Source organism: Lupinus angustifolius, chromosome LG03 (genome assembly GCF_001865875.1).
Source record: "Lupinus angustifolius cultivar Tanjil chromosome LG03, LupAngTanjil_v1.0, whole genome shotgun sequence".
Lineage (NCBI taxonomy): Eukaryota > Viridiplantae > Streptophyta > Magnoliopsida > Fabales > Fabaceae > Lupinus > Lupinus angustifolius.
The window spans coordinates 20,560,775-20,583,723 of NC_032011.1; the positions used below are offsets into that span (position 1 = coordinate 20,560,775).

Below are 22,949 nucleotides of genomic sequence, written 5' to 3' on the forward strand. Positions count from 1 at the left end.
GATAAATTAAGTATTCAATGTATTATAAGAAGTACTGATTTAATTTTCCAATGATCTTTTATTATTTTTAATTCTTTATTATGATCCATGCTAAGAAAATATTTTAAATAATAATATTTTAATTTTGATAAAATAAATGTAAACATTTAGGTTAAGAAAATACTTGAAATAATCATCTTTTAATTTTGATTGATATGTAATATAAAAATACATTTAAACATTTTATAGATATAATTGAATGTTATTTAACATTTGGACAAATAAAAAGTAGAGAATAGAATGAATTGTTGAAAATATTAGTGGAGAGATTAGGAATTTAGGATCCTTTCCGACATAAGCTAGAGCCAGATTTGGTATTCAAGAGCAAAAATTAAAAAATGATTTTAATATGAGGAAAAATATGTATGGGTAAGAGTTTTTTATTATCAATACTAGCGCGTCGGCAGTCACTTCGTGTCTATGATATTGAATATTTAATTTTTATATATTTCATTTTAGAAAATTGTATATGATATTATAATTTTTTGATAAAAAATATATAAATGAATTGTGATATTATTAAAAAAAACATTGGTAGTTTGCTATATTTAATGAAGGTAACTTTCTCTAACTTCCATTTATATTTTTTATTGTATAAAAAAATATTGTAATAATTATTAATTATAAGGGCAAAATAAGTAAGTGAAAATTATGTCATGTAGATAATTATAATATATTTTTACTTTATATATAATATAGATATAGATTACATGACTTGTCATTTATATTTACACATTAAATAATATAATGACTATAATAATCGTTTGAGATCATTCAAATCCTCATGAGAGTCAAAATTTGTGTTGTTTTATATATCATTTATTTTTTATTGGTTAGAAAAGTAAAACTTGAATTAAATATATATTAAATTTAAATTTTGTAACCAATAAAAGTGAAATAATACATAAAAGTGATATATATGGTGAGAGAAAAAATTATCAGAAGACGAAGCATCTAGGACATTATCCATTCCTCAAAAATCAAATCAAATAAGATAATGCCACATTGGAAACAAGTATCTAAGGAGATCTAATATTGACTCTTTGAAACCACAAATTTGTTATGTGGCTATCTATTATTAGATTCACTTTCATGTTATCACATCATAGTGACTGATTAAGGTATAGAGATTCAACAATCTATTCTCCTTTTTGAGTTTTAACAAATGGCAACCTCTTTGATGACAACTCTTCCTCAATTCAATGGCCTTAGACCCAGTTCCTCAGCAACACCGGTGCAAAACTTGGTCAGCATCATCATATATTGTTTCTCGTGTTTTAAATTATGGTTGCAGTTATGTTGTATTTACAAAAGATTGTGGGAAGATGTGGCCGGAGTTTTAAGTGAATATGGCTAATGGAGCTGCAAGTGTGGTCGTGATTCTGTCGTACAAAGTATTTTAAATTGTGGATATGGTTGTGATTGTTGTCATAGTTATTGTTACTGTGATTGTGGTCATTACAGTGTGACTTTTTCTGTGAATAAAAATATATTTTCGAATTCAATGCGGTTTGTTGTGGTTTGACGCAGCCCAAATACTGTCTTATGTGGTTGCGCTACGAGCTGATGTTGTCAAATCATTATGATTTGGTATGGCACTACAGTTGCAATGTGATGCAGTTTAGGTGATCAACCAACTACAATATTGTGCCTGCAACACATGATACCATCCGTCCTATGAATCACTGGTTGTGGATATTCCCGAAACGGCTATATTGCGGCCATAATTACAATTGAGAAATACAATTTAAAACATTAATCACTGTAATATATATGATATATGATTGTAACTACTTAGGTTTGGTTGTGAATTTTCTTTGCATCATTGTGCAGGTTGCTGTACAACCCATGAGGCGCAGAGGGAAGGGTGCTTTGAGTGTTCGTTGTGACTTCATTGGTTCTCCAACTAATCTGGTACAATCTCAAGACTTGAGAATCAATTCCACTTTTAAGTGTTTCTTTTGTTTAATCATCTAACTTCAAAATAGTCTATGGATAATAGATGCATTTAAATAGTACAAATACAGTACTAATTGAGTTCTAAGAAGAACTCATTCATTCATGCAACATTCTTATGAATTATTGACTGCATAATGGTACCAAAATCAGAAAATGTTACAGCTTCTAAAGTCTGAATTTTACTTTCTATAATGCATAGTAATTATGAATTGTCAAATTTTGTTGTATAAAGAAATAGTAATTTTTCATGGAAAACTTAGGGATTACTTTTGTTGTTCTTTTGGCTTTGTTGTTATTTTTTTAGATTTGTATAGATAATTAATAAAAAAAATAAGATAAATATAATTTTTATTTAGGACAAGAAAAATTGTGAAATTTTAGTTGCAGAAATAACTGCCTATAACATAGTAAGTGTGGGAGAATACATTTAATTATTAGTGAAAGTTGGTTATAGAGTTGAACAAATTATAACTTACAAAAGCACTTGTTACAAACTTAAAATTGCAATTTCCTTTATCTATAATAATTATGTAGAGTATAACACCACATTCTTGACATGCTATCTATCATCAATCCATTGAGCATGCCACTTACTCATGCACTATTTTATTCTCTGAAGGAAATCTCTAGTGACTCAAACTCATAATATTAGATACTTACAGTTATTGATTACTATAACTTAGTGGTAGTAACTCAATGGAATCAATGACTGTAAGTCCTTCGAGTCACGGGATGCTCCCTTTAGGGGATAGAATACTGCAGATAGTATTTAAGCTTGAGTAGATTCATGGTGTATAACATGTCAGGTCTGGAGTCTTACATAGAAGGTTAGGCTATGCATAGCAGTAGGGTTGTTTGCCTAGTGACTTGAAGTTTATGCATTCAAATCTAGGAAACAATCTCTTCGATTGCATACATCTACTGTTCCTCGATCACACTAAGTGAGAGCCTCGTGTACTATGCCGCCTCTTATCGGTAATTATGTGCATGCATGTGCAGATTTTAGTGGCTTCTACAAGCATAATGCTGTTTGCTGGAAGATTTGGATTGGCTCCATCAGCAAACAGAAAAGCAACTGCAGGGCTAAAGCTTGAAGTGAGGGACTCAGGGTTGCAGACTGGTGACCCAGCTGGATTCACCCTTGCTGATACATTGGCCTGTGGAACTGTTGGCCACATCATTGGAGTTGGAGTTGTTCTTGGCCTTAAGAACATTGGTGCCATATAAATAAAAACAATGAAGTTTCATGCATGATGTATCTTTAGATTTTTATCAATTTTAATGTCCTTTATTTTTCATGTCACTGAGAGTGAACCTTTAGTGTCACCGAACCATAATCTTCAGTTACTCCCTTTCCAACTTCAACACACCCAAAAATAGATATGTGATTTTTTATGATAAATTGGTAAAAGTTATGGCTCATCATAACCATGATAAGTATTCTAAATTGGGGTTACAACTATAATTGCGGTCATGGTTGTAGTTAATCCGATCCGATGTGGTCCAAATATTGTCTGATGCGAATGTGTTACAGTTTGATGTAGCTACATTATTGTGATTTAGTGTTATGTGATGTAGTTGTGACAATCACTACAATAGTAATATTACAGCTGCATCATGTAATATGGTTTGCAATTTAAATCATTGATCATGATTTTAAATTTCAGTTACGGACCACAGTTTAAAACCTCTTCCCTAACATTAAGCATGTGTGTGGCTTGTAGATTTGGTTTGCTACCATGTTAGCAACCTAGATTATGTATTTTCATAATACCAACTAAAGTAGATGAATACTAAAACTAATCAAAGAAGAAAAGTATAAAACTTTTTGAGGATTTAAAACTAATGAGATAAAGGTACACATAAACGTGTGTCATGTGGATTTAAATTGTTAAGTACAATTTTCCAATGCTAGCCTATCTTGTCGAACTTATATGCTCATTGACCTTTTGAATATAGGATTCATCCACTAGTAGCCAATTTATAATATTACTCTAATTTTTTTTGTTAAATTTGATTAGTTGTCTTGATTTTGTAATGTGGAGAACACACACTATATATTGGGTAATCAAAAAAATTATGTGTTTAGCAATTATAGGATAATTAAAAATTCATTAATAATAAATCTTTGGGCTAAATGCACTTTTGCTCCATAAGTTTCTCAATTGCACAATTTTAATCTCCTTAATTTTTTACGTGTGATTTTTGTCCTCCAATTTATAGGAGGGTTCAGAAGGAGACATTGGTGGAACATGAAATGTCAATGTTGAGTAGCTAGAGCACGATGGAAACAACATTCAAAGTAGAAAGTTAAAAGGATATAATGTGCCTATGGACATCATGGATGTCGATAGAAAAGAGGTTTTGGTATCTAATGAGTACCCAAATGCCACCTGCAAAGTTTTGCAATATAAAAATCTCTCTCCCCACATTAGCCGCTCCTTCTAATATTCCAAACAATAATCTTCATTTTTTCAAATGCACGTGTACACGTAGACCATTTTTCATTTGAGACTTTTTTTTGTACTATCAATGGTATCTTCTCACGTTTTAGGTATCTTTTACTTTGGAGTGTGTGACTACCCCTTCTCCTTCTAACAAGTGTCTCTTCGATATCGAACCTTCCTTTTGATTATTATGAGAATCTAACATGACCTTATACCACTAGATCAATTCGTTTCAAATTATTCTCCCCCACGAGACTAGACGTTACTCCCTCCGTTCCTATATAACTGTCACTTTAAGGTTTTGACACATATATTAAGAAAGTCAATTAATGTAGTAAAATTATATATTAATTTCCTATAATACCCTTTATCTCTTATGCTCATAAATTTCAATCATTTTGCACAATTATTCCTACTTGAGACTATACTTATCTCATTACTCAAGTGTTGTCTTTTCGTTACTCCAATTCATATATTCTAAAAAACTTTGCCTCCAAACAACTTTCCCTCCTAAAAATCAAAGTGAAAAATAAAAAAATTGGTTAGAATTTAAATTAAAATTTGTTTACCACCGAAATTTCAATTTAACTTATCGCCATAATTTTTAAAACTTTGCTAGTAATTTCATTCTTTATTCCCAATAATCTAGCAATCTTGTATTGTTTATGAATTTAAGTAATTGTTGTTGTTTGCAGGTAAGAAATAATGAAAAAAAAGGAGGAAACAGATAGAAGAATATGTATTTGAATAGCACTAGCCTCGCCCAAGCGAGGTAATGGTCGCGTTTCTAGATTTAAATGTTGATATTGAAGAAAGTTACTTTATTGATCTCAATGCTCTTCCTCATTCTCTACAATCATCACAATTAAACCATGTTTTTTTGGATTTAAACAAGAAGCCATGTGGTGCAGATATGAATGGAGAAAGTAGCTTCACTATGGGTATGATCTATGAAGCACAGATACGAATACGTGTATTAGATACGGTATGTATCTGATACGTTGATACACATTTTTCTAAAATGTAGGATACGATACGTTCATGGATACGTGTATAAATTAATAAAAAAATACATAAAATATGATAAAATTATAAGTGTAAATCAAAATATTCAATGTAAAAAATATAATGGAAATTGAAAATCATTGTCCTCCAAAATTCAAAGTATCAAACCTAGAAAATATAATAGAATAATTCATAAAATTGCTTATTGTTTAGCCCTAGAAACAGAAATAGTATCAATTTCATCTCTTCCGTTACCATCATCTGTAAAGAGGACAACTTCTATTTTTGGTTCATCTAGAGATAGTGTAGCCACTTAAAGAGTTCCAGCACTATCAAAGTCTTCCCACGCATCTCCAGCAATGTCCCACATCTTAGTATCCCCTTTTTCTGTTTGCTCTTCACAACATACCTATGGCGGTAGAGGCAGTAACATTAAGCACCTGCCGACGACGTTATGGATCGGAAAATACCAGCTATTCAAGGGTCAATGTGGTGTGATGGTAAGTTGGTATGATGTGAAAGTGAGTGTTTATTGAAAACAAATCTATCTTATCATAAAAACGAATCTATATATCTTATATTTTATTGAAAACGAATCTATATATTCTATATTTTATTGAAAATGAATCTGATACGTGTCTTGATATTTATTTTTATTTTTTTATTTTTGGATACTCTATGGACACGTATCCTTCGCGAATCTGAGCGTATCCGTGTTGGACACCGACACGCGGGGGTATTTGGCGAATCCGTGCTTCATAGGGTATGATAATATATTTTGTTTTTAAATTTTTTTCGTCATGCAGAATTTAGAGGTAAATAAACCGTTTTTTTAGTCATGCACAGTGTTTTGAATTAAATTAAGAACTCCCTAAATATCCACAGTCCAAGCAACTAAATTAGGAGAATGATCTGCCTATATTTTTAATCTTTGGTCCGAAGTGTATGCCCAACATAGATGCCTTATTTCTCTATCTTACAATCCATTTCTTGTATATGAAAAGATTTGGACGGAAGGAGATCAACATATGTTATTGTTTTATTTTTTTATGTGTGTTATATAATTTATTATTTGGATTGTTTTTTTTATGTTAATTATTTTTGTGTTTTTAAACAGGAGAAGAGAATAATGCAAATATAGACGCGACAGAAGCAAATTTAAATAATGGTATCAATATTATTTTTTGCTTTTAATTCTTTAATTTTTATATTTATTATTGATTTATTAATTAAATCATTTAAATTTTGTTAGTTATTTTAAGCCTTTAAACTTGTTCCACGTGTTCAATTTATTTTATTTTTACAATGATTATTTATTTATTATTTTATGTATTTTAATGTTAAATAGATATGGAGGTTAATGAAACAAATTTGGAAGGAAACATGAATAAAAAGTTAAAATACCTTAGTAATGAAGAACATGCAACTGTTTATCATGTTCTACATCAAAATAGAGTTGATGGAAGAGTAAAGAAAGGAGTGATAGATACTGTGGCTTCACCATTTTCAGTTTCTAGAAGAACTATTCTACGTATATGGCGTCGTTCAAAAGAAAGTGACTTGCATGATGTATCTCAAAGGAAGCCTATAAACTGTGGACGTAAGAGAATTCAGATTGATCATGATCGAATTTGCGAAATCCCATTTCGTCAACGAACAACCATTCGATCTTTAGCTTGTGCTTTGAATACTAATTCAACTTCAGCGTTTAGGCTTCTAAAGGCAAGTGTCATACGTCGTCATTCGAATGCCATAAAACCATTGTTGAAAGAAGAAAATAAAAGGCCACAACTACAATTTTGTTTGTCAATGTTGGAAGATTATAATATACCACATGATCCAATATTTAAAAGTATGAATAACATTGTTCATATTGATGAGAAGTGGTTCTACATGTCAAAGAAGTCTAATAATTATTATTTGTTGCCATATGATGAAGATCCATATCACATATGTAAAAGCAAAAATTTCATTACAAAAGTAATGTTTTTAGTTGCTATAGCTCGTCCAAGTTTGATTCACAAGGAAGTGAAGTTTTCTCTAGAAAAATTGGTGTTTTTCCCTTTGTTACTAAATAACTGGCTAAAAGGACAAGTTTCAACAGAATTGCGGGAACCTTGGAGACAAAAGCAATGACTTCCGTCAATAGAGATATGATAAGATCATTTTTGATTGAGAAAGTCATTCCTGCTATAAAGGAAAAATGGCCAAGAGAGGACGTCAAGAATCCAATTTTTATTCAACAAGATAATGCTAGAACAAATATTAGTCACGCTGATAATGAGTTCTAAAGTAGCTACGCAAGATGGGTTTGATATTCGTTTGATGTGCCAACCTGCAAACTCTTCTAATTTAAATGTGTTAGATCTTGGATTTTTCAGTGCTATACAATCATCGCAACACAAGGAATCACCTAAAAATATTGATGAACTTGTGAGTGCAGTTATGAGTTCATTTGAAAACTTTTCTACTGAAAAGTCTAATTGCATATTTGTAACATTGCAATCATGTATGATTGAGATCATGAAAGCCAGAGGTTCTAATCATTATAAAATCTCACATTTGAAGAAACAAATGCTACAAAGGGAACAAGGATTTGTCAATCATTTGAAGTGTGACCCAGGATTGGTACAAGAAGTTCTCAATTATTTAAACATTGATTCATCTTGATGTTATGGGATTTGGGGTGTTAAGTGTCAAAATGTTAATGAAATGTATATGATTTTGGGCACTTTGTGTGGATTTATGATGTAATCGCATACAATTTCCAATAATCTAGCAATTTTGTATTGTTTATGAATTTAAGTAATTGTTGTCGTTTGTGGGTAAGAAATGATGAAAAAAGGAGGAAAAAGAGAGAAGAATATGTTTTTGAACAACACTAGCCTCGCCCAAGCGAGTTAATGGTCGCTCAAGCCATAATTCAAAGGAAATTCACTAAAAAACACTAGTACGGGCGAGGGAGCCTCGCTCAGGCGCTATTTCAAAACAAAAAACCTCATACTTACTATTTCTCCATCACCCAAGCGAAGGAGCCTTGCCCGGGTGAGGTTTTCAGGCGTGGAAATGCAACTTCTCTCGCTCAAGCGAGAAGATTTTTTAATGCTAAAATTTACTCTCTCGCTCGAGCGAGAATCTCTAGCTCGAACGAGAAACCAGAAGTCGTGAGCTATTTCTTTAGAATCTTCAACATTTTCAAATTTGCCTTCTTTTGTGTCTTTAAAGAGTAATTGTAATGTTACAGGAATCAACAATATCCATTAATTTATAATTTTGGATAACTGTGTAGAGTCATTTTGAGAAGACTTTTGACTTAAGGGTATAATTGGAAAAAAATTAATACTCTCTTGAACATGGAAAAGTGACATATAAAAGGAACAAAATACTTCTCAAAATAGTGACAGTTATATAGGAATGAAGGGAGTAGTTACATGAGTAATTGTTACACGGTTATTTCTATCAAACTGCACGGTTTTTTCCAATGTTGTAAAAACCATTTCGTACCGGTCGGTTCAACCGACCCCTAACTGGTACGGTACATGTGTTGAACCGGTCAAGTATCAAAACCGGTGAACCGGCTGGTTTATACACATATTTTTTTTTGAAAAAAAACTTAAAAACTTAAAAACTCATTACAAGGTGACTCATCTTTCCAACCATTCTTCAACACTTCAAGGCACATGCTTCCAAGGCATACATAGATTATATTTTTTGGTTCCTAACATTCGTGTGTAATCTCATTGACATTTGTATAATCTTTGAGTAGTGTCTGAAAATAAGATTTGGTAGAAAAATATAATATCGATGAGACAACTTTGACTCCTTGGTGTTAAATATTAAAAATCCAAATTTTGTGTTTTGTAGAGTGAGTTGTGAACTTGTGTCATTTATTTATATTTTGCAGTTTTTAAGTGATACTTTTGGATTAATATATATTTCATAATTTATACTTTGAATTTGTTAAAGACTTAAAGATGTTTGATTATGTGAATTTTGAGTAGATTATAAATATGAATTATAAATTTGAGTATCTACCTATTTGTAATTTTTTTGTTATAAGTTTTTATATATATAAATATAAGTAGGTATGTCCGGTTTAACCAGCATGCGGTTTAATTACTGAACCACCGGTTAAACCATTGTACCACTATACCAGTACCCTGACCGGTTCGATTTTAACAAAAAGTTGTTTTTCCCCACGCTAGCTTTGTCCACATTAATTGGAAGATTCTTTTCTGAATTAATTATCTTAATAGTCGTTGATTTGCCAAAATTATTAAAACTGACCAATTTCTCTTTTGGAGTGTGCAATAATTTCTCCCTTAAAGGAAACAAATTATTCTTATTCTTTTGTTGCCTTTTCTTGATCAACCATTGCTCATGAGTCTTCGAGGGGATCAGGGTTGCACTAAAAATTTAAAATCACCATTTTTACCTTTTTGAAATCGTATGCATTGTTGTACCATCATCAATTTCATTTTATTCAGAAAATCAGCGGCTATGTTTTCCTAAGGTTTCATGAAGACTGATTGGGAAGGATTAACCATTACATCGGTGTTCTTCGTCACCACGAGTTTTTAAGGAGGTTTGATGGTGCAGTTATGTCCAACATGGTCATACCAAGATCTCACCGATAAGTAGTAGTGATCATAAATCATCATGGGCCTTCTGACATCACCTTCAACCTTCATTCTATCTCCGTCCTAGTCGAAATTAACCATATAAAAACCATGACCAACATCCATAATGTCCATGCCACCCAATGGTTTCCACATATATTTGAGTCTTTCTTTCATTCACATAAAATGAATGTCCTTTCGATACAATAATTAAAGATTTTTTTCAATTTATGAATTTAAAATATTTTCATGCCATAATCCGAATCGTAATAACCACAATAACAATAATCACTACCATTTCCGCAACAGCAATATCTCAGCCATACCTGTTTGTGACATAGTAACATAATAGAAAGAAAAAACCTTTTGAGTAAATGAACATTTAGAACACTAAGAAGGAACAATTGAAGAGACAGATTCTTTATCACTAATATAAGAACTTTTCTTCTGTTTCACTACAAGTCTGTTCTTCAACTTCTCAACCTTACTATTTCCATTATTCTGGTTGCTAACTGATCCTTCTTCAGCACTGCAAATCTGAGATTTTATCTTAAACCCGAACACCTTAGACAATATTCCCCAAGTGCTTGATCCCTTTCCACGACCAACCTTCTCGATCTCCTGCCGCATGTTTAAGCATTCCTTCTCAAGCTCAGATACCCTCATCCTCATGTTATCCATTCCCACTTTCAAAACCTGATTCTCCTTCACAGCGGATGGCCAGCCACCTTCGTTATTTCCGATCAAACCACTTCTTAACTGTCTTGACCCATCAAGATTATCTGAAACTAGAAAGCAACCAGCAATTGAGGTCCGGAGCTGGAGTTGCTCGAAAAATAGAACTTGAACTATTGTTCTGATTGGTAGCCGCTCGTTCTGTGCTGCATGGGTGCATGCTTCTAATGAGAGCTTCTGGCAGTCCATCAGCCGGCATAGTTGCTCTCTCTCGGATTCCACCAACTCAGGGTGAGACTGCAGTGACTCACTCAGAACTAGTTAGAAGTTCACAATTAGCATGAAATGTTGTTAAGTGTGCTGACTAGTCAAATAACATGTGCAAGGAAAGAAACAGAATATATTTGAAAACTTATATTTTCAGTTTCTGAAGTTTCTTTAAGGAAATAAAAAAACAAGAAATAGACAACTTGTGGCATGATGCATACTAAATTTAGGACTCAACATTTGAATGTAATGCACAAAACGAATGTGTGACAACTTGTTAGAGATATGTACCTTCAAATAAATGTCTATAGCACGGTATAAACCATCATCTAAAGGCCTTGCATACTCTGGAACAGCAGCAGCAAGAGCTTCAAACTTCGGAAGTTTTAAGTTAACATCTGGGGCAACCTCGGCCAGGTAACCATCAATCAGCTTGGCAACCATGGTGATTGATGTAAGTGAAGGTGATCCAATCAACTGGCCATCATCAATTGAACATGGAGAGGCAGCACCAGTATCCTGATCCATAACAAGGAAATGATCAAGAATTCTTTGCACACAGTCAACGTTGTAAAGTGTCTCCATTGAATATGAGAACGTAGGCATCAAGAGATCTTCCAAAGCAGCTTGATCAAGCTGCATCCCGATCCGTTTCTCTAAATTTGACGTGCAAGAGTAGCTCACTCGAAGAATCATGCCTGTTCGAAGTAGACCAAACAGGAACTTTGTCTGGACCAGGCCCTTCTCCATTGGGAGTAATCGTTCAATCTCTTCCACAAGAATCTTCTGGTCTTCTTCGGATGGTGGAGACCCCAAAATCAGATGGGTACTGGACTCACCGGCAACATGACGTCGATTCAACCCTGGAAGATACCTTTTAGCATAGAAAGCAAGAGAACCGGCAATAATATCCTGCCTAATGCCCTGAGATTCCATAGCAGCTACCAACCTCTTATAATGAGGTAAACTTAAATTTGCTACATCCTCATACCACCAATCTGAACTTGAATTGTTTGGTCTTGCCGCAGTACTTATTCCATTCCACAAAACACTTCCACCAAGGCCCTGCACGGGCCCACCATGCTCCAGTACAGGCCATCCTAACAAATTTGTGTGATTAGATGCATTTGCTGCAAGCGATTCAATGCAGCTTTTCACAATGTGGAGTGCTTCAGCATGGGAAAGTACATCATCACAAGTTTGAAGTGCTCTTAGAGAGTCTTTCCAACTTCGGAGGACCACTTCACTGAAAAAGGTTTTAGCTTGTGAAATAAGATTGCCTTCACCATGTTCCTCGGTCATTTCAAGATGCTCGGCAGCACACCAGATGTACACAACATTTGATGCTGTAAGTTCAAGTTTCACGCCATAGCAGAATTTTATAACAAGTTCAAAGGTTTTGGCCCCGCCGGGAATATTAAGGAGGTGTATGACACATTCTTCCTCTGATTCTGGAGTTTCAGTAATCAATCTGGATATAACACCACTTCTCGATAGCAAAGGGAACTGCATTACATGTGTGTATTAGCTTTTCAAAAGCTTAAGATCAAAATATTGAGAAAGAGCATTTTAGCTTAAAAGCTATATGTGTAAAAATGCAAAACCAAACATGTACTGAATGAAGTATGAAGGAAAAAGGACTTCTAAATTGATATTCTTTTCCTCATAGCATACTTCTTACTATGTTATAATAATATATTGCTAATGAAGCAATGAAAAACTTGGGTATGTCTATCTTCATGTAAACTTATCGCATGTTTGGTTTTCTGTTGGAAAAACCGAGCTTGGATGAATGCACCGCACCTTCTCAAACCATGGTATTGAGATCAAAACTCAGTTACAAATAACCGAAGTGTGATTTTACCAAACATGTATATCTAAGGTGAAACTCAGTTTGCACCCACCAAACCATGGTTTCAGGATGCTATTGCAGACTGTAAGTCAAACATGCAATTTGACAAATTTGGAGATAAGACAGACCTTCGAAAATAGTGACACGCGAGTAAACTAACACCGTCCATATAAATAACGGATCACCTAGATGTTATAAAAACAAATAGATTTTATATACCTTGTGAAGATGGAAGGACATTTCACCAACTTCAACAACTAAATCACTGGGAAGCCCAGTTGTGCAGAACCTGTGGTTATAATAGCAATGAAAATATTACACATCACACAATGTATAAGTGAGAAATTTCCAAATAAATTTTTATCAGAGACAATGTATTTCCAATCAGGTATTACTCAGGTCGGTCTCATTCAAAATGGCTTCCATTAAGAATCCTTCCGTGCCTTGTAAAATAAAAAGTAGGAAAATGGCAAATCTTAATTATCTTAAGAGTAGTAGTAATAAAAGAAACATTGGACAACGAAAGAATAGTAACAAGGGCAGCCCATTGCATGAGCCTCCTACTTAGTGGTATCTAGGAGGGTATATGTACTTAACCTTACTCCGCAAACGGATAGGCTGTTTCCAGAAACCGACATCTTAAAGTAAATAAACAGATTCTTTCTAAACCAAAACACACAAAAATTTCAACAACAAAGAAGGATATCACATTTGAGGAAAGAAAAAGAAAAAAGGTGACCCAGTGGATAGATATACGCAATCTTATCGTTTCAAGCTGAGAGACTGTTTAGAGTATTTAAAACATGAACTCCAAGTCACGAGGCAAACAATCTTACGGTTACGTCCAGGAGAGAAAAGAACAATAAAAAATTGTAGTAACTTACAAAACACATAAGGTAAAAAGGAAACATACCAGGCTTGCCCTTGACGTTGGAATGCATCAGCCTTGGAACCCAATTTCACACAAGCCATTTTTACTCAATCAAAACCCAAAAACCAAACAACTGAAAAATCAAGTTCAGAACAAATCTAAGGTCAATTGAAATCATCAAACAGCACCAAATGATGTTTCCAAATCTTCACAACTACAGAAGCAATTGGACTCAAACCAGTACAATGTTTGCATCAACAAAAATCAAAACCCATGAAGAAAAAACAGTGAAGGGCTTTTTTGGTACCAAAATTGATTCAACAATGCAGCTTATTCCCAATCTCTTCCTCAAAGACTTAAACTTTATCACAATTCTCAGCACCCCACAAAAACAAAAGAGCCAAATTCACCAACAGATTCAACAAAAAAATATAACTAAAAAAGTTAAAACCCTAAACCCACTCCACTAAAATCATCACATACCCATTTGCCAAAACCACTGTAAATTGAACCCAAAAACACAAATTCTTAATTATCAACCTAAGTTTAGGTAAAATATCTCATCAACCGAAAATTGAGTATCTTTTAACACATAAAATTAGAGGGATTTGTTTATGGGTATTGCTGATGAGCCGTTGCTCATTTAGAATCTCAAATTAAACTAAATAAAGGCTTTATATTCTCTACGTAATCCTTTCAAGTCAGGAATAAGAATTAGACTTCTTTAAATTCGCCTATACAAATTAAATTTAAGGAAAATTAAAATTCAATATAATATTTAAATTCTATGAATAAGAGTTAAAATAGTTTTTATTGGAGGTCATAAAATGTTAAAATAATCAATTTAGTAAACATTTGATATTTTTATAGATCATTTTATGTTTTCCAATTTTTCAGAAACCAAATTTATAAATATATTTAGTCTAACAAATAATTACCAAATTTTAATCCATACATAACTTTTATTTATCAAAATATTAATCCTTATATTACATTTAAGGAATTAAATAATAAATAGTTTGAATATATTTAAAGAATTTGAATATATTTAATAAATGCACAAGACAACAAAACAATAGACCAATAAAATTAAATTTTCATTTTAAAGAGTGGCATGTAGGTCAAGAATTAGGTCAAACATGCTTGTTAAGTTTTTGTTATTACTAATGGTATTTTCTCACTTTTTTGGTAAGGTATTAATCTCTTTCGAGATTCGTGTCTACACATCTCAATAAGTGTCGCTTCTAGGAACCGAACACTCGGCCTTGTGGGTGTAGTGAGGTCTTACATCACTATATCAACACCCTGGTAGTAGGGGTGAGTAAGACCCGACCCATAAACTCGATGACTTAGGGACGGGCCTGACCCATCCTAACAAATAAAAAAGGACAGATCTGATTAAAAAGGACAGGCCTGATTAAAAAGAACAGACCTGTCATTAAAAAAAGACGAGTTTGAGTCTATGTCCAGGTCACTCGGGTCATCCCTTATAGTTATATATCAAGAATAGTTGAATAAGTATTTATCAATGCTCAATATGTTCAGCCCACATAACTCAAATACATACAAGTCCAATTTAAGTTTATTTTTTCACTTAATAGCTAGTTATTTATTCATTTTTGTGTGAACTTTTGAGTATTCATATATTGTTGTTATTTCAATTCTCATGTGTTTATGTTGACACTTGACGGTTTAAATTGTTCTGAATTTTCAATGTCTTCTATAATTTTCAGTCACATGATTGTGATAGTTTTTAGTTTGAATGATGTAATTTATGGTTTATAATTTATATAATCATGTAGGTGAGATGCAGGTTTTAGTTGAGTTTATATACAAATTGTGATAATTTTGATTATGCATGCTTAAAGATTTAAGAAAAAAACTTACGTTTGTCATTTTCCAACTCAGACTCGTCCATATCTTGACCCATCTTATTTTGGACTCGTCTTTCATGTGTCTCATCCTAATTAGGGACGAGTTCAAATTTAAAAGTTTATCCGATCAATATTTAGGGATGGGTGAGGGACATGTTTAACCCGTCCCAACCTGTCTCACGCTCACCCATACTTATTAAGTTAACAATTTAAAAAGATAAATATAAAACATAATAAATAAACGGTTAAGATAATAATTTAAAAAATATAATATAGTTTAAGAAGATAATTTAAATAGTAAATCCTGAAGTTAGTTTTAGATAAATTTAATTATGGTCCCTAACTTTTAAAATGTACACTCACATATAGATAGAAAAATGGACAATGTCCATAGACAGGATTGCATAACTCACGCTTTTTGTGAGTAGGACATACAAATTTTGCTCATTTACCCTTTTAGCCCTACCTGTTTGCACTCCCAGTCCGCAGACATTTCAATTGAGTAATGTGGGCAGCTCACAAACATAATTTAAAAAAACAAAGAATTCAAATAAATTCTGACGTGATATAATTTTAATATATAGGGAAAATTATGATCTAATGTGATTTGTTTATCTTCATATAAAATATCAAATTTTCATTATTATTTTCTCAATATCTACTTTATTTAATTTCTTTTTATTTTATTATATGAATTCTTTTATTCTTTTAATTATTCACCAATGTATTTGGCCTGCTCGCATGCCTGTTAGTCCATTTCAAAACGGATAGGGCATGAGATTTTGTTCGTTAAAATAATATGGATATGCTCACGTCCGATTAAATTTTGCAGGTACGAACAAAACAGAGAGTGCAAACTATTTGTCCATCTCTACACACACATTAGTCACTTCGTTAACATGTGCCTATTAACACTAATAGAATTGTTGATGTAGTAAGTTAACTACATATATAGCCACACATGACAAAGCAACTTTCTTCCATATATTTTTAATTTTGAACACAAATAAATGTCGTTTTTGTATTATTTTTGTAAGTATAGGCACAAAATGATGTCATTTTTTACCATTTTAAAAAAATAAAGACACAAAACTACGTCGTCTTTTTATCTTCTGCAAGCTATAATTTGACATTTCATTTTCAATTAAACTAGCAACTGTTATCCTTTTAAAAAGATATATGATATTTTTTGTTGCATGATTAATAATATAAATAGTATATGTGCATTCATATAGTTAAGAATACGTATGTTACTTGTGCATTCATATTGTTAAGAACACACATGTGACTCATTCATTCGCATTCGCATGGTTAAAAACATACATACTACCCATATATTTGCATTGCTAAGAACACATATTACCTATGCATTTGCATATTTAAAACACACATGTAACTCGTGCATTTGCATTATTAATAACACATGTGTTACTCGTGTATTTACCTATTCAAACACATAAATAACATTTTCGAATTTGAATTTTTTAATGAAAATAGGAAACCGAAACATAATCCTATGTGATGTTTTTTGAAATAAAATATTTTAAAAGTTCTAGAAAATAAAATGATTTTTTCAATTTCAAATTTATTTTTTAATGAAAATAAGGAAATCAAATCATGATATTATATGAGTCTTTTTTATTAAAAAATATTTAAAAGTTACAAAAAAAACTTCAATTTTGAATTTTATTTTTCAATTATAATAAGAAAAATTAAAATCCAAAAAATTTGAAATGTGATATTAACATGGATTGAGAAAAGTTCCACAAAGCTTGAATGAAGTGAGAAGTATAATAATTCATAGAATAATACATGGTTTTTTGTTTAAACAAAATTATTAATAAATGGATTTAATATTATTATATAATTATAATAAGGAAATAAATTATATAATGTGAGAATGTACATATTAAGGAGATAAAACCATATTGGAGGAAAAAATGAATGAGAAGTTGACATATGACAACAAAATGATATAAGAGAGAGAACAATTTTTATTATATAGCTAATAGAATAGTTTTTCATTCTTACTGAGCTTGATTCCAATTCCTTCCGGTTTTCATTTCTACCAATAAGTCTTAATATGTTTTTGTCGACGTTCGTTACAATTTCAGCTTGTTTTAGTTGACATTCCAACCCCAAATTCGAAAACAAGTGAAAGGTGATCCCAAATTCCTACCTTATTTTCTATGAACATAATACACAAAATCTTTATTTTTTAATGTGTGCCTGTATTATTTTTAAAAAAACTAATACAAAATGATGTCTTTTTTTATTTAATTTTTTTTTAAATTTAACGACATTGTCTTGTTGATTGTGTAAATATCCACCATAGAATCGCAATATGTAGTCACATATGCAATTAGTGACTCTGTTAACATTAACAGACACAAACTAACAGAAGAATTAATATAGGTCTAGATTTTAAAAGTTGGCAATGGAAATAATAATTTAATTTTATTAAAAACTAAATTAGTTTCCACATATTGTTATTTAAATTTGTTGAGTTAAACAATTCTCCCACTGCCAGCCTTATTTGTGTGCTGAATAGTTAATTTAGAAAAGTCGTCTCAACCAATTAAGTTATATTTATTAATATTTATTCAAATTGATGTGGTTAGTTTTCAACTGTGGAACGTAATTTCTAAAATTGATTCAATGTAATAATGTGAATTAACTGTGAAATATTTGATACCTTAAAATAGATAGAGAAATAAGATATTAATAGCAACATGCTAGCTTTTAAATCATTCCAGACCCTTTGAGATACTCCATATTCTTTCCTTCTCCTCATATCAAATGTAAGTGTTCATCGTTGTTCATTGATACTATAACATTAACACTCTTTTAAATTATGATTGTGGTTATGATCACTTGTGTTAAACTTCAAAAACACAATATTATGGTCGAAATTGCGGTTGCAGGATACAATTTAAAATACTGTTTCAACTTATTAATGGAAGGAATTTTGTTTTCATTCTAGTGCTTTTTTTTCTTATATATATATATAGCAACTAGTGGATGTGTTTTTATTTTTTCATAGTTTAGATTTTATGTATCATATGTATTATCACATTTTCACTGTATACATGTGTCTGGTATAGTACAGAAATTGTAATATTAGTTTTTGTTCATCGTAATTGTCAGATGCAGCTATAATTGCTATCATTGAATGTACAACATAAAAATTATAATGTTGCATCTTTGATTGGTGTCACGTACCCAAATTTAAAACGTTGTATATGTTAGTTTATGTTTTAGAAGATATGAAAGTTCGAAACTTTTTCTTGAAATACAATCATGTTTAGTTTTTTGACAGATGGGATCAGTTGACAATGGAGTACGACGAAGGAGGGGTGGTTGCACTTTAAACGATTTCGTCCCGGAGGAGTCGTTTAAGAGTTGGGGCAACTATGGTAAAGCATTGTTAGATACTCCACATAGATTTATGGATCGGGTCATGGCCCGATCCACTGATCACATGGAGTTGGTGGATATGAAAGCTCGAAGCAACAATGAGATGAAAAAGACTCTTAATTGGTGGGACCTTATTTGGTTTGGAGTTGGGGCTGTCATTGGGGCCGGAATATTTGTACTTACTGGACTTGAGACAAGGGAGGTTGCCGGACCCGCTGTGGTGTTGTCCTATGTTGTGTCGGGTATCTCTGCCTTGCTTTCTGTCCTATGCTACACTGAGTTCGCTGTGGAAATCCCAGTTGCTGGTATGTATATTATCCTATCATTAATAACCGACTTTTAATCTTAATTGTCTATGTACATATAATTAGTACTTGATATTAGTATATGATCGAGAATTTTTAGTATCACAATAATATAATCATTAACTGACTTTTAATAATCGTTTATTCTATATATGGCTGGTATGGTTATATTTATGATCGAGATTGTTATTTTTACAATTTTTATATCAAATTTTTTCTATAATTTAATTGAGTAGGACTCTATATGTAAGACTTAACTTCCTGTTTCACATATGTTATATGGTTATTTGATTCTTGTGACTAGTTATTTTACTAATTAATTAATGGATTTGGAAATGGAATTTCTTTAATGACATTGTTTATCTATCACCCTTATATGACAAATTCAAAATTCCGTATTTAAATATTCTTTATTAATTCCTATAGATCAGAGATTCTGAATCAAATTAAAGTAATCTGTTAGAATTTTATATCAGCTAGTGATTATGAATAAGAGCACTTTTTTCTGGTATAATATGATAGTTTTTTGTGATTTGAATATCTTGCTAAATTTGTTTAAGGTGAAATCTGAATTTGAAGTGATTTGAAGAAGAAATTATTCTGGTGTGCACTGTTTGACTGGTGGAAATCTTAAAAATGCATGTATCTGTGTGGATCTCTATAAATTGCATACTTATTCTTCTTTATGAAAGTATAATACACAAGTATTGCTAGCCATATTTGCATATATTTTATTATTCGTCTATGTTTTAAATTGCCATAACACTCACACTTATATTATGTTTATTATAATTATGGAAAAACATATCCGCAATTGTGGTCATGATATTGCTACATATACTCTTAAAATCGCAATATGGATACAAGATTGGTTTCACAGATTTTATTTGAATATGTATAACTGCCATGAGTCATATTCTTTTAATGGTTGATTTGATGTGTGGGAATTTAAGCCAGCTAAACTATATTCAAGTCATGAGAAACCAAAGTCTGTGATGAAAGCAATTACTATTTTGCAAGCAAATAAATCTGATCAAACTCACTTTCCTTAAAATATTGTTGGTCCTGGATCAACCAATGGAATTTAATAATTGATTATGTTGGCTGTTATATTTATGTTCAGGTGGTTCATTTGCATATTTAAGAGTAGAGCTAGGGGACTTTGTGGCCTTTATAGCTGCCGGAAACATCCTCCTTGAGTACGTAATAAGCGGCGCAGCCGTAGCTCGGTCATGGACCTCATACTTTGCTACTCTATGCAACAAAAGCCCTGATGACTTCCGGATAGTAGTCCATGGCATGGACCCTAACTATGGCCATCTTGACCCTATTGCAATTGTAGTCCTTACAGTCATATCCATCATCGCAATTTTCAGTATCAAAGGTTCTTCAGTCTTCAACTACATTGCCTCAGTGGTCCACGTTGTTGTCATTATCTTCATCATCATAGCTGGTCTCATCAATGCCAATCCTCAAAACTACACACCATTCATGCCTTTTGGTGTTAGGGGAGTGTTTCAAGCATCAGCTGTGCTATTCTTCGCTTATGTAGGATTCGACGCGGTTTCAACGATGGCCGAAGAGACAAAGAATCCTGCTAGGGACATCCCTATTGGCCTAGTAGGCTCAATGGTGATGATAACATTGGCCTATTGTTTGCTAGCGGTGACACTCTGCCTTATGCAGCCATATAATACAATCGATGTCGATGCACCTTTTTCGGTCGCATTTAGTATCATAGGGTGGGATTGGGCTAAGTACATTGTTTCATTGGGTGCATTGAAGGGAATGACAACTGTGTTGTTGGTGAGTGTTGTTGGTCAAGCTCGATATCTAACTCACATCGCACGAATTCACATGATGCCGCCTTGGTTTGCTCATGTAAATGAGAAGACCGGAACACCAGTGAACGCTACAATCTCAATGCTTGTAGCTACATCTGTGATTGCATTGTTCACAAATCTCGGTATTCTCTCAAACCTCTTGTCAATTTCTACTCTTTTTATCTTCATGCTTGTAGCAGTTGGACTATTAGTAAGAAGATATTACTCAAGTGAAGAAACAACTAAAGGGAATCAAATTAAGCTCATTGTGTTCCTTATGCTCATTCTTGGATCCTCATGTGGAATTTCTGTTTACTTTGCAATAAGTGATGGTTGGATTGGTTATGCAATATTTGTGCCAATTTGGGCTATATCTACTTGTGGTCTTTGGCTTTTTGTTCCACAAGCAAAGCAACCTAAACTTTGGGGGGTACCCTTAGTTCCATGGCTACCTTCACTATCTATTGCCATTAACATATTCCTTCTTGGATCTATAGATAAGGATTCTTTCATAAGATTTGCTATATGGACAGGGTTTCTCATAGTTTATTATATCCTCTTTGGGTTGCATGCTTCTTATGACACAGCAAAAGAGTTTGAGACAAAAACTAGGGTTGATGTTGAGCACAATAATAGCTCTTAAACAAGGTCCAGCAAGGTTAAGTTTATGCATCATTGATTCATGGAAGGCTAATTAGTAATGTAATAAACTTTATCTCAAATGTGTTCTTTAAGCTGTTTTAGATTGTTGTGTATGTGTTTTCATGAATTTGCAATATCAAGTTATTATTTATATTGTCTAGTTTTTTTGTTTTTTATATTATTTTTTCATCTTTAGTTGTCACACATCCCTAAATTATTAATTTCTAACATATCTGATAAGGTGATAGCATTAATTATACTAAAATAATATTAGAAAATGAGAAAAAGATGTATGCAGTGACGATATATGAATTTTATATACTGTCAATACATTATTACAATTGATTTTTAATTATTGTTGACTTTTCAGATAAGGTAAATCAAATGAATAATGAATAATGAAGTGTACGTGTATAAATCTTTACACTGCCAGTGTATAGATTTTACACTCTTGAAAATATGGAAGGTTAATATTTAAGGACTATGACCTATTAAGTAAGTTCAAATCCTGGATCAACGAGTCTTAGTACTGTCGATATGATTTATTTTTTTGCTAGAATTCTAATTAAATGAATATATTTTTAAGTGAGAAAAATATGAATTTTTCAAGCATTATGAGTAAATTATGTATAAGATCACAGTCTCCACTAGCACACTTACCACTATTATGAGTAAATTATGAATCACTAGAACATTATGAATGAATAAAAACACTAACAATGAAACCTCAAAAAATTTGAAGTCGTTATAAAAATGTAAAATATGAATTATTAATGGAATGAATGAAGATATTATTCACATTTAAAACTTAAAATTTAATTTTCAAATATTCGAACTTTAAATATGAATTAAAAATCTTAAATTAGAAAAAAAAATCAAAAAACCAATAACCCCTAAAAAGGTAAATATATAAAGAGGTTTAAAGTAATTCTTACAAAGGATCATGTAATATTTGGACCAAAATTCAATATTTTATTTTGTTCACACTACTTCATCTCAGAGGTCTTTAAATATTATTTATCTCCCTCGATCACTATTTCTAGCCACAAGAACACATAGTTTGTTCGTTGCTGAAGGAGCTACATATGTATGTCTCACATGTGAGTGAAAATATAGAAGATTAAACTAGAATTGAAAAAAATCAAGGTTTATTA

At 32.1% G+C, this 22,949-nt stretch overlaps 4 protein-coding genes and 1 long non-coding RNA gene across 6 annotated transcripts; 3 read left to right on the forward strand and 2 right to left on the reverse strand.

Moving 5' to 3' along the window:
* On the forward strand, positions 1,113-3,363 carry LOC109343606 (photosystem I reaction center subunit psaK, chloroplastic-like). Its single transcript, XM_019581994.1, has 3 exons — positions 1,113-1,285; positions 1,873-1,953; positions 2,998-3,363. Exons 1-3 carry the CDS (start codon positions 1,205-1,207, stop codon positions 3,223-3,225), a joined length of 390 nt encoding a protein of 129 aa, XP_019437539.1. The 5' UTR covers positions 1,113-1,204; the 3' UTR covers positions 3,226-3,363.
* Positions 1,874-2,457, reverse strand: LOC109343607. Of its 2 annotated transcripts, none has more exons than XR_002107235.1 (2): positions 2,424-2,457; positions 1,874-1,984 (listed from the first exon to the last, which is right to left on the reverse strand). It is a non-coding gene; the product is annotated as an uncharacterized LOC109343607 (long non-coding RNA). The 2 variants fall into 2 exon arrangements; XR_002107236.1 differs by having other exon boundaries at positions 1,874-2,016.
* LOC109342418 lies at positions 6,801-7,586 on the forward strand. The gene has a single exon (XM_019580405.1). The coding sequence runs from the start codon at positions 6,801-6,803 to the stop codon at positions 7,584-7,586; it is 786 nt and encodes a 261-aa protein (XP_019435950.1).
* Positions 10,422-14,373, reverse strand: LOC109343608 (BTB/POZ domain-containing protein At1g30440-like). The gene is made up of 4 exons (XM_019581995.1): positions 13,777-14,373; positions 13,083-13,152; positions 11,303-12,517; positions 10,422-11,041 (listed from the first exon to the last, which is right to left on the reverse strand). The coding sequence occupies exons 1-4, from the start codon at positions 13,833-13,835 to the stop codon at positions 10,460-10,462; spliced, it is 1,926 nt and encodes a 641-aa protein (XP_019437540.1). The 5' UTR covers positions 13,836-14,373; the 3' UTR covers positions 10,422-10,459.
* LOC109343609 (cationic amino acid transporter 1-like) lies at positions 18,917-21,818 on the forward strand. Its single transcript, XM_019581997.1, has 2 exons — positions 18,917-19,330; positions 20,454-21,818. The coding sequence occupies exons 1-2, from the start codon at positions 18,928-18,930 to the stop codon at positions 21,794-21,796; spliced, it is 1,746 nt and encodes a 581-aa protein (XP_019437542.1). The 5' UTR covers positions 18,917-18,927; the 3' UTR covers positions 21,797-21,818.

Coding starts and splice junctions, on each gene's coding strand:
- LOC109343609 (XM_019581997.1), top strand. CDS start 18,928: ATGGGATCAGTTGACAATGGAGTACGACGAAGGAGGGGTGGTTGCACT. Junction 19,331..20,453: donor TGTGGAAATCCCAGTTGCTG/GTATGTATATTA, acceptor ATTTATGTTCAG/GTGGTTCATTTGCATATTTA.
- LOC109343608 (XM_019581995.1), bottom strand. CDS start 13,835: ATGGCTTGTGTGAAATTGGGTTCCAAGGCTGATGCATTCCAACGTCAA. Junction 13,153..13,776: donor CAACGTCAAGGGCAAGCCTG/GTATGTTTCCTT, acceptor TTATAACCACAG/GTTCTGCACAACTGGGCTTC. Junction 11,042..11,302: donor CTATAGACATTTATTTGAAG/GTACATATCTCT, acceptor GAGTCACTGCAG/TCTCACCCTGAGTTGGTGGA.
- LOC109343606 (XM_019581994.1), top strand. CDS start 1,205: ATGGCAACCTCTTTGATGACAACTCTTCCTCAATTCAATGGCCTTAGA. Junction 1,286..1,872: donor CAACACCGGTGCAAAACTTG/GTCAGCATCATC, acceptor ATCATTGTGCAG/GTTGCTGTACAACCCATGAG. Junction 1,954..2,997: donor TTGGTTCTCCAACTAATCTG/GTACAATCTCAA, acceptor ATGCATGTGCAG/ATTTTAGTGGCTTCTACAAG.
- LOC109342418 (XM_019580405.1), top strand. CDS start 6,801: ATGGAGGTTAATGAAACAAATTTGGAAGGAAACATGAATAAAAAGTTA.